Source organism: Prunus dulcis, chromosome 5 (genome assembly GCF_902201215.1).
Source record: "Prunus dulcis chromosome 5, ALMONDv2, whole genome shotgun sequence".
Classification (NCBI taxonomy): Eukaryota; Viridiplantae; Streptophyta; class Magnoliopsida; order Rosales; family Rosaceae; genus Prunus; species Prunus dulcis.
Window position 1 is genome coordinate 14,416,999 of NC_047654.1, and position 11,216 is coordinate 14,428,214.

Consider the following 11,216-nt stretch of genomic DNA (forward strand, 5'->3'; position numbering starts at 1 on the left):
ATATGGATAGAATCGCCGGGTAAAAAACTTACAACGACTGAATTACTACAACCCAGGGCCACTTGATTTGTGGGTTAAATTAAACTTTCCTATATACCAGATTACTAATTGGGTTAAATTTTAGTCAAACTTGATAATAACTCAACTGTATTTTAGCCTTGTACCCATAAAATTTCCTTATTTTCGTTTTTTATTTTGATACAAGCGATACTTAAGTGGGGAGAATCTCAGATGCAAAGGTAAATACTCTAAACCTTGAATACAAGGATAAATATTCTAAATTTCTTCAAAATTCGGGTTTGATATTTGGCTTCAAATCAAGTTCAACACTAACTTGGGTGATGGCGATGCTTGTATTTAATTTAATTAATTGCCAATAAGCTTTTATTTTATGAGAATTTGCACCCTTAAGCCAACAGGTCGGTCATGGGCAGCTCAAAGGATCAGCCATTGACCCCAACTTCTCTCCATTGGTTGCCATGTGTTACAGGTGCAGACAAGAAGATAACAGCTATGAGTGTTTTGCAAAATTGGATAAGTGGACGACAAATTATTACAAAATTAGGCCAACACAAGTTTGATAAAACGGCTGAGAAAATACCACGTATATTTTCCTCTTGGCTTCCGGACCTTAAAATCGGCGCAAGGCCCCACTCAGATCATTGTCTAAGCACAAGCTAGAGGAGAGAGACCAAACAAAAGAAGGAAAAAGGAAAAGGAGAGGAGCTTTGATAAACCGTGTAGAGTATTTCACCAGAAAGTGGCCTTCACATTCATGAAACAGTATATCTAATCTGCACTGGTTAACCAATCAGATTCGGTTCTCATATCCATCACCATAGTGACAAAAGATGGCAAAAGATTTAGACTTTAGCAAGCAACAGCCAGTACAAAAGCATGCCAAGCGATGGGCAGGTACACAGATTAAATACCATTAAGCCTTCCTCAGCATGTGGGTTAGGAAATTCAGTTAACATTTGGGAAATGTAATTCAGGAAACAGTCTATTGTTGTTGTGCGGTGGAGTCAACAACAACAATATGTCCGGGGGAAGGGACTGGCCTTGGGCTTGATGGATCCCGAGTAGACAGAGCAACACCTCCGTACTCAGCAGTTTCCAGAGCAGTGTCTGCCTGATTGCCTGATGGACCTACACCTGCATTTTCCGTACAGACTGGGCGGAGCAGACCCTGTAACCTCAACAAATAGCTCTGACTGTAAGGTTGGGTTCTCACGTACCGGTTGGCTGTCAACACGCTGACAGATGACCGCTCAGATTCAGGACGGAGATTGGATATAGCACTAAGGTCGAGATTTGGGAAGACTGAGCAACGGCACCGAGGACATTTCACATTCAGTCGAAGCCACTCATCGATGCATTCTACATGGAAATTGTGTGCGCAAGGCAGGCCACGAACCTGCACCACTTCCAGTAAGAATCTTTTATTGAACTTTGCAATAACTGATTCACTGTCAGAAGGTAAAACATGTATGGCCATATGTATTTGCTTAATGATACAGCTGTGAACTTGGTTCCCTTCTTGTTTCTTTTTTTCAGAACTGTCTTAACATTTTACATATGGCCACGGAAGGGGACCACTGATCCAAATCATATATTAACATTTTAATACTGAATAATATACTATATGCCCAAAAAGCATGACATAATTTAGATTACTGTGTGTTTAAAAGTAGCATAGATATTCATAAAAAAATTTACCTCATTGCCTACATGGAACTCTTCTAAGCAGATTGGACATTCACTGCAATCAGTTGGAACAGCCTTCAGTCTGAACTTTGGAAGCTCCTGAATGAGTGCTTCCACTGCTTCTGTCTGCAACACCCAGACAGACAAGAACATCAACCATCAGAATTCAGAATTAAAGAAAAAAAATTGCGAACTTGTATAGACAACAAAGACTTCCCAATTAAAAAAGAACTGTAATTGAAGAGGTTATTTGTTTTCAGTACAGCCTTTTATTACCAATGAAGCACAACAAATAATATGTTCTTGAATCTTATGCCAGCCCTCTAAAGTCAGAGTGCGCTTGAGCCAGAGTAACGAGTGCACATACAGACAGGCATGCATGTGAGCAACACCCCTTAGAACCACAAATCTCTATTTTCTATACATTGATTTCGCAAATGCTAGATTGAGCAAAGAATTTATCAAAACTGCCACTGCATAAATAGCTTGAGTAAACTAATATCATGAATTCAAACCAAGTACACATAAAAATTCTTTATCTACAAAATATATTGTAGAAGGAGTAAAGCACAACCATCAGACTCAAAACTGAAAAAGCATGTAAATCTAAGGAGAGGTAAGCAATTTCCTCGGCAGAGAAGAATTTTGGGGTGGCAGGTACCTGTGCTGGAGTCAAGTAAAGTCCAGGTTGGTATGCAGCAGCATCTTGGCCCATCCCTCTTGTTTCTTGACCAGCAGCTTCAAATGCCCAGTCTGGCACCCGAATCATATCAACCAAAACCTTTAATAATGAGAGAAATCATTACCATTAATGCAGGAACAATTGGACCAACACAGAATATCATAGCTTTGAACACTTAATTTGGCAAGCAATCAACAGCATGTGGGCATCTTACATAGTCAAAACAACACTATCACAATTCTCAAGCAAAACTGAAATAGGGGTTACAGGGTTTACCCCATATTCTGAAACAGGAATCCCTTGTTGAGCACGCAATAAGTGTGCCTCTCTTCGTGTCAACCACTGAAAAAGGGGGGTTCCAAAAATAAGGATAAGAATATCACAGAACATATCATTATAAAAACGTATGTATAAGTGTTTCAAAATGAGCTCACTTAGAACAACAGTACTGGTTGTATCTAAAAAATGGAGAAGTACACAAAGCACCACACTAACCTTCCCAATCGACATGCAAGCAACACAAAGTAGTGCACAGTAACTAAAAAGTAACCAAATAAGAAAACCCCATTTCTGACCATCTTCAGGCAACTGCAAGCTTAATAATGTATTAGTATCATCAATAAACTTGTTTACACACGATCATTCAGCCAAAAAATAAGGGATATAACTTACACAGTCCTTCGATTTTCTAAACCACAGCGTACCAATTACTGTCCAAGTCCAAAGAAATGGATAGAGTAGCAGAGAAAGAATTGAAAGGACCACTACTCTTCCACAGAAACGAGCATATCTCTGCTGCCACCCAAAATCCCTAAAAGCAAAAATTGAAGGGGCAAAGAAAAGGGTTTTATGTACTATTGAGCTACACAAATTGAACAAATTAAGTAGCAGGGACACATTAACTGGGAAAAATGGCCTTACAAACCCATTCCAGAGGCAAGCCCATTATCCACAAACATCAACATCCGAAAAACAAACACAGTAGTGTAATCAACCTGAACCAGTAAGAATAAAACTTTATCAGAAAAACAACTGAGATTCAAGAAAAATATATTTCAAAAGAATCCCATATCAAACTTGCTTAGAATTCAGAGAAAAACCCACCACGATCCATATGTGCAACGGGTATGTACAGGTATGGTACCGTTTCCAATTAATTGCAACAATGACTCTGTTAGTGAACCGGTTAAAGAATCATTGGGAAAATTGAGAGTCCAGCATGTAATTGAAAACCCTAATTTATAAGACATTAAAGGATACACACTTGTCGCGAGCATAGACAAGAAGAACCCATCGTACCTGCAATGCAAAATCACCCGAATTCGACATCAAAACCCTACCACACTGCAATTGAATGGGTTCAAAGAGAGATACTTTACCACTTGAAATCGACGCCTCGGATGGCCATGGAGGGCGAAATATACAGAAGACAAAATACAGACTACAATGAATCCCAATATCCTCTGATGCTCATTTGAAGAGAGAAATGCTTGAAATTGAACCCCAAAAGCTCCGATCTTTCATACGCAGAAAGAGATTTCGGAGAGAACAAAGCTAGCTAGCAAGAAAGCGACATAGAGAGAGAGAGAGAGAGAGAGAGAGAGAGAGAGAGAGAGAGCGGTGAGGGAGTGGAGCAACTTTGAGTCTTGAGTCTTACTCTGAGAAGGACTTGTTGATCTTTTGGGTACCAAAATAGCTGACTGTATCTTCTCTTCCAATTACTTCACGGCGACTCATGAGTTTACTTCTTTCTATTTTTATTTATTTTTTGTAACTGTTTGATTTAGTTCCCTTAATTATCTTTTCTTTTTAATTAGTGCTCTGTTAGCTTAATTATTTTGAGTTAGTTAGTTGGGCTGTACCCACCAAGGTTGTTAAGTTCAGTACTTTTACTTTATGTATGTGTTAGCATTAATCTTGCTATACAAGCCTCGCATGCAAAAGGGCGAAATCGAAAGTATAACGATTGACCATAGCATACATCTTATTACTATAATCATTCTTATTTATTCAAATGATTCTGACTCTTGCTTGAAGTCTTTTTCTCTTCGAAGAAATTCTAAGTTCAAATCCACTCCCCCAACAATTAAAATATATATATATATTTCTCATTTTATTTTTCCGGTAGTAGAATGAACCTCTAAAGTCCCACATATATTTGAATTTACATGCCAAAATGAAAATTTGTAATATATATATATATATATATATATAATAGTGCAAGGTAGTAGAAACCACCTCTGGTTAATCAAAGAGTGACTGACAATACAGGCTGCCAAGCTGTAGCAATTGTCTACAGGCAGTTTAGCTTACAGTGGTATAGCATGTGAGAAGAAAAGAAGTCACAGAAACTGAAGATTGTAAGGAAAATTAACATTCAGATTAAATGGGCACACATATGACAATTTGATGGTGTTTATAAACAACCAAGAGAAGGGGAGAAAATTTGCACATCTATCAATTCCACTAGTCTTTATAATATTTAACAAAGAAGTAATATCAGTTACAATTTGGTGGTTTTAGACATTTATATACAGCTGAAGCAGGTTGCTTGTAAGTAGGTACACTACTGGTATCAACAAATCTGACTTCTCCAGGTGCAAAAGAAAGCTCCCTGTGCCTGAAATAAAAAAGAGATGTTATTAGTACAGCATTATCATCATGATAACTTAGCACTTAGAATGCTCGATGACTATCAAGATTCTTGTTCGAAGCGATAATCAAGTTTAAGAAGAGGGTTCCAAATCACCTGCGCAAGTCAAGTCCAATTATACCAGCTTGTAGGATTGTCAAATTGTCTGAATCTGGTGAGACAATAATCACTGTGTCTTCAGAGTACTGAGTCTCAAGTATGGACATGAGTTGTATTACCCGAACAAAGACATCTGAAACACTCTCGTTTGGGGTTCCATCGTCAATAGGAGGAGGCTTGATTGTTGGAGAAAGAGTATCTGATGCATATACCTGAGGAGTATAAACAAAGGTATGATCATACTTGCTTGTCAATGACTTAAAGAGAAGCAAATTGGCTGTAATTGGAAATGTTACTTCTGAAACAGCTTCCAGTTTCTTTCCTTCATAAGCTCCCAATCCTCTGGCATCGAGAAAGCTGTACTCTGGGACAATATAACTGCAACAAATAATAGACAATGATTGCTGAAAGCAAACAACTTTGGACAGATTTATAAAGGTATACTTAATCAGCAGGTTTCTAGAATGACAATACCATTCCCCGTTGGCCTCCAAAATTATGGTCCCAAATCCCAACTCAGGTTAAAATGTTTAAGAAATAATGAGTCTGATTTAGGAAAGTGGCCTCCCCTTGATAACTCACTATGACAAGGAAACATGATTCAACAATCATACAAGATGATTTCATAGCTTTAGAACACACACAACTCTAGATGGAATGTGTCACACTAGAGTTCATAGTTTCAGCCCTATGACAAGTTTGAAATCTCACTGGACTTTTCCTTTCTAATATTCAAAAGACATCAAAGTTAAATCTTTGAACTTCATGAAATCATACTAATTTGCACACCTTCGACTGACCCCATTAACCGATGCAATGATCTCTGCAGCCTGGTAAGCTCTCTGAGTAATAGAAGGCCATATCCAACAGTTCTTATCACAAGCTCCCATTTCCTTCAAATCGAAAGCTGACCTCACAGCCTGCTTCCTCCCCTTCTCTGACAAACCGTTATCAACAGAAGTTTTCGCAACCGGGTTGGTATTAATTACTCCAATGCTCTCATATTCAGACTCCCCAGCCCTCACCAGAAAATACCTTCCCATACACCAACAAGCAACAGTTTCAGAACAATTCAACAACCAATGCAACATTACCATACATAACCATGGCTACATATTAACATCATTGGAACCCAATATAACAGAAACTCATATATCACCAGTACGGTTCAAATGGGGACAAAATTTTCAGCTTTCTGGAAACAAATAGCAGCATAAACCACATCCCCAAAAACCCATTACTATGTTTTCCATTAACTTCCTCAATTTTCTCAGAAATCAAAGAGCAATTCAAGATTCAACCAAAAACAGAATATGGGTTTGCTGAATTACCGGTTGGTGAGCCTAACTGGGGGCATCTGGAAGAGGCCACGAGCAAAGGCTACTTCTTGTGCTGACATGGGGTTGACAAAAGTGTGTGCAAAAGGGGTTGTGGTGGTGGAGATGGTGAGCGCAGCCAGAAGGCTGCGACGGTTGATGGGTAGGAATGAATTGTTAGGGTTTTGAGATGCTGCCCATGGATTTGGAGGAGGAGGAGGAGGAGGGGTTTTAATGGAAGAAGATGTTACTATCATTTTTGGCGGGTACTTGTGGTCAAGTCCTAACTAACTAAACAGCCACTTCTTTCTGAGTTTGCTCTGTATTTCTTCCACTTCATCCAACCAAATCCAAGCCAATACACACAAACCAAATGGAGATGAAACGACATGTCGTTTACATCCTGAAGCATGTAAAGAAAGATGGATGCAAGTTGCCGTTTGCTAGCAATAATGAGCCCACACACCAAAACATTTTCTTAGAGAAAATCAAAGAGAACATTATAGTTCTACAAATCAAAAGAGAAAGAATTTGACATTTCCTTTTCGCACAATACTACATATATTTGTTGTTCCAAGAAAAAATTAAATTAATGAACATGTTTCTTTAGCTACCATTTTTTAAAGTACAAGTGATAGTCTAAATTAGAAGGGGGGAGTTTTTCTCACACACATCTGATCTCTTGTCTGCAAATCAAGACCCTCCTCTACTAGGCTACTATTAATCTTCTCGACGGACACATACTTCCTCTAGCTCTCTTAATTTGTTCTTCTTGTGTCAAAACCTTGGATCTTCAAAAATCTAACCAACTGCCCTGATCATACTAATTCAACTCTTTTTTGGTTATTTTACTCTACAAATTCACACTATGAAATGGAGGAAAGAAATCATTGCTAGTTGCAGAGGAATTTTTCCCTACATGTATTCAAATTTTTCTTACAAATTCAGATTTTTTTCCCTTCTTAAGCCCAAATACCTCCAACATAGCTCCCTCCCTAAGAAACCAAACCCAGCTCCCAAACATTCTCCAATTCAGCCCACTGCAGCAACCCATCATCATCTTTCTATCAAACTGTATAAAAAATCTGTATAAAAAATTTGGGTTCCTTCCTTGGTTACAAAACATAGATTTAGCTTATTAAAATACATATATTAGTAAAGGACTTGTGACTTAAATGGTTAAAAATAATTATTCTTATATTTTAGGTCATAAGCTGGATTCTATATATATATATATATATATATATATATTAGGAGTTTGTAGCTAGTAGATAAGCTATATATATTTGTTGGTCAGTGATCTATATAATGCCAGGGGAGTGGGTTCCTAGGTAGCTGGGACTAGTCACTGAAATGCACGCTGCACAAAATTAGTGGGCTACTTTAAGCCAAAAATGAAGCATCTTTGCCTTGGTACGATTATAAACTAGAAACTCCTCTAGGATTTACCAAACCCATGGCATGTAGACAGTAGACTTGAAGGAAACTATATATAATATATATATTTGTTTAGCTTAGCCTTTTTGATATTCGGGTCGGATCCCTTAGAATACGCCCATATAATCTATCTAACTCCTGTTTTCCACAATGACATGGTATCACTGAAAAGCAGCCACTTGCTGCTGCCCAGCCCACACCTGATTAATATATGCTCTTCTTGATTTCCTAAAACCCTACATCAACAACGAACTAGGGCACACCATTTTCCATGTTAATTAATTTCCACTCTTCTAAATCCAATCCAATTAGGAAAAGAACAAACCTTCCACTTCATTCAACACATACTTTGTAATGTCACATCTACCATTCTTTTCTGCAGGGACTACATAGCACGCTGCTGCATAACCAGTTTTTGCATACACATGCTTTTTGTAAAAGCAAAAGTTTGGCCAAAGAAAGGAATCAGAACCCAAAAGCAAAAGCTATTCTCAACAACCCTAATTTGCCACTCCTCTCTCTCTCTCTCTCTCTCTCTCTCTGTTTCCAACTCTACAAACATGAACATTTTCCTCTTGTTCTTGCTCTCATCACTCTCACCTTTCAAGGTAAGAAACTAAGCATAAATTCCATATATTTCTTCTGATTTTCACTTACCAATTATTCATGTCATTTTCCTGCATCTATTTTTTTGTTTTTTTGTTTATGTTTTATAGACGTGCATGCAGGTCACAAGTGCTCACACTGGAACCAACCCATTTACACCAAAAGCCTCACTGAATCGCTATTGGGACAACCACATTTCCAACAATCTCCCCAAACCCAATTTCCTCTTCTCCAAAGCATCCCCACTCGACCGAGTCAACTCAGCGATTCTCACCCAACTCGCCGCCCATAACTCACTCCCCGCCCACTTCGCCTCCTTCTGCTCCATAGCCAACCTCTACTGCTCCTTCGACTCGCCGTCCGCCCAAACCCACCAGCAAGACCTCGTCGCTCGGCACTTCAAAGACGCCAACTTCGCCGCCTACAGCAATAAGAACTTCGCCAACTACGGCTCATCCCAACTCGGCGGCGGCGACTCGTTCAAGAACTACTCGGACGGGTTGAACTCGCCCTACGACTCGTTCAAGAAGTACAGCAAGGATGCCAACTCGCACTCGGAGAAGTTCACATTCTACGCCCACGAAGCCAACGTCGCCAACGCCAGCTTCACCAGCTACGGCGCCGACTCTGCCGGCGGCTTTGGCGAGTTCACCAGCTACGACGACCAAGTCAACGTCCCCAACCTCCGATTCGCAGCCTACGACTCGGACGCGAACAACCACAGGCTCTCCTTCATAGGCTACAGCCACGACACCAACTCGGGCTCCGAGACGTTCGTCAGCTACGGAAAAACCGGCAACGCCAACCCGACCGAGTTCAGCAGCTACGCCGAAGACGCGAACATAATCGGGTCGGGTTTTACGGGTTACGGAGAGTCCGGGACCGGCCAAAACGATTCGTTTAAAGGGTACGGCCAATCTGCGAACAACCCACATAACAATTTCAAGAGCTATGGCAGTTGGGGGACTTCTGGGATCGACGGGTTCTCGAATTATCGGAGCGGAGCGAATGTTGGGGACGATTCGTTTCAGTCTTACGCAAGAAATTCGAATTCCGGGAAGGTGAGTTTCTCGAATTACGGGAAATCGTTCAACCCGGGAAACGATTCGTTTAAAGAGTACGGGACCGGGTCGAAGGGTCGGACCAGTGTAGGGTTCAAGTCGTACGCTTTGGGTCGGAGTTTCAAAGAGTATGCCAAAAATGGTGTCACTTTTGCTGAATATAGCAGTCTGAGCAAGGAGGGAACAGAGGCAACTAAAACTGAATTCAGTGGCAGTTTGGTAAATAAGTGGGTTGAGCCGGGCAAGTTTTTCAGGGAATCTATGTTAAAGCAGGGGAATGTAGTGGTGATGCCCGACATTCGGGACAAAATGCCCGAAAGGTCGTTTTTGCCCCGGGGTATTTTGTCGAAATTACCGTTTTCCACTCCGGGGATGTCGGAGCTTAGGGAGATATTTCACGCGAGGGATAACTCTGCCATGGAGCATGTGTTGACCAACGCACTGGGCGAGTGCGAGAGGGCTCCGAGCCCGGGTGAGACCAAGCGGTGCGTGGGGTCGATCGAGGACATGATCGACTTCGCCACCTCCGTCTTGGGGCACAACGTGGTGGTCCGGACCACAGAGAATGTGAGTGGGTCAAAGCAGAAGGTGATGATTGGAATGATCAGCGGAATCAACGGTGGAAATGTGACCAAATCGGTCTCATGTCACCAGACTTTGTACCCGTACCTACTATATTATTGTCACTCTGTGCCCAAGGTTAGGGTTTATGAGGCTGATATTGTGGACGTGGAGAGTAAGAGCAAGATCAATCATGGTGTGGCCATTTGTCATATTGACACGTCATCATGGAGCCCGGAACATGGTGCGTTCGTGGTACTGGGGTCCAGTCCGGGAAAGATTGAAGTGTGCCACTGGATATTTGAGAATGACATGGCGTGGGCCATTGCGGATTAAAGGACTGAGGTGGCACTGGTTTTGGTTTTGTAACTCCATAATTTATGGTCTATTTGATTTCGCCATTTTTATTGTTTTATATGATAAAGTTTGGGGGGTTTGTATTTGATTAATGTGTCTTCTTTTGCTTGCTTTTTTTTTTTTTTAATTTTTTTAATTTTTTATAATTGAAATTTTGAAATTCACTGATAAATTGCTATTATCACATGAATTTATCCTTAATTAGTATGAGTGTATTGTAAGCTAAAACGATCAAGTTATATCTATTGATGATGTGAAATCATAATTGAATAAATATTCAAAGACTAAAGAGGCTAAAGAGGGACAGAAAAGGGGAAGAAAAAAAAAGGGGGGGGGGGGAGAGGAAAGAGAGAGACATGGGCAGACAAAAATACAAAATAAAGAAAGAGCGATATCATATCCAATTCAAAAGATAGAAGGAATACCATTTATGAGCTTTAATGAAGGAACAAAATTTGATCATTATTCGAGAGTATCCATATATGATATATTCACAAGGTGTTAGCCCACCCCCACCATACACACACACATACACACACCACTTAGGGGATGACAATTTTCCCGGATATAAGGGGTATGAAGGATAAAAAGAGAGTATGGAGACAGGTTCGGGTAATTTTTTAGCTTTGATTTTTAGGAGAGGTGAGAATGGTATTCTAATTCCTAACCAGATTCAGAACTTGTCACGCCCCATTCTAGAAATAAAAAATATTCTAGAATCAAGGTGCGTGAATTGA

At 40.2% G+C, this 11,216-nt stretch overlaps 3 protein-coding genes across 4 annotated transcripts; 1 reads left to right on the forward strand and 2 right to left on the reverse strand.

Moving 5' to 3' along the window:
* Window positions 1-748: 748 nt before the first annotated feature.
* On the reverse strand, window positions 749-4,117 carry LOC117628450 (E3 ubiquitin-protein ligase SIS3). Its single transcript, XM_034360909.1, has 10 exons — window positions 3,769-4,117; window positions 3,650-3,688; window positions 3,494-3,560; window positions 3,311-3,384; window positions 3,062-3,200; window positions 2,885-2,977; window positions 2,666-2,731; window positions 2,369-2,488; window positions 1,720-1,833; window positions 749-1,417 (listed from the first exon to the last, which is right to left on the reverse strand). The coding sequence occupies exons 1-10, from the start codon at window positions 3,795-3,797 to the stop codon at window positions 1,004-1,006; spliced, it is 1,155 nt and encodes a 384-aa protein (XP_034216800.1). The 5' UTR covers window positions 3,798-4,117; the 3' UTR covers window positions 749-1,003.
* Window positions 4,118-4,834: 717 nt separating this feature from the next.
* Window positions 4,835-6,776, reverse strand: LOC117628232. The gene is made up of 5 exons (XM_034360632.1): window positions 6,473-6,776; window positions 5,931-6,176; window positions 5,438-5,519; window positions 5,139-5,353; window positions 4,835-5,009 (listed from the first exon to the last, which is right to left on the reverse strand). Exons 1-5 carry the CDS (start codon window positions 6,712-6,714, stop codon window positions 4,889-4,891), a joined length of 906 nt encoding a protein of 301 aa, XP_034216523.1. The 5' UTR covers window positions 6,715-6,776; the 3' UTR covers window positions 4,835-4,888.
* Window positions 6,777-8,359: 1,583 nt separating this feature from the next.
* On the forward strand, window positions 8,360-10,564 carry LOC117628032 (polygalacturonase 1 beta-like protein 3). 2 transcript variants are annotated; one of them, XM_034360379.1, is made up of 2 exons: window positions 8,360-8,502; window positions 8,611-10,564. In XM_034360379.1, exons 1-2 carry the CDS (start codon window positions 8,455-8,457, stop codon window positions 10,456-10,458), a joined length of 1,896 nt encoding a protein of 631 aa, XP_034216270.1. In that variant the 5' UTR covers window positions 8,360-8,454; the 3' UTR covers window positions 10,459-10,564. The 2 variants fall into 2 exon arrangements, with proteins under 2 accessions (XP_034216270.1, XP_034216271.1); XM_034360380.1 differs by having other exon boundaries at window positions 8,623-10,564.
* Window positions 10,565-11,216: the final 652 nt, after the last annotated feature.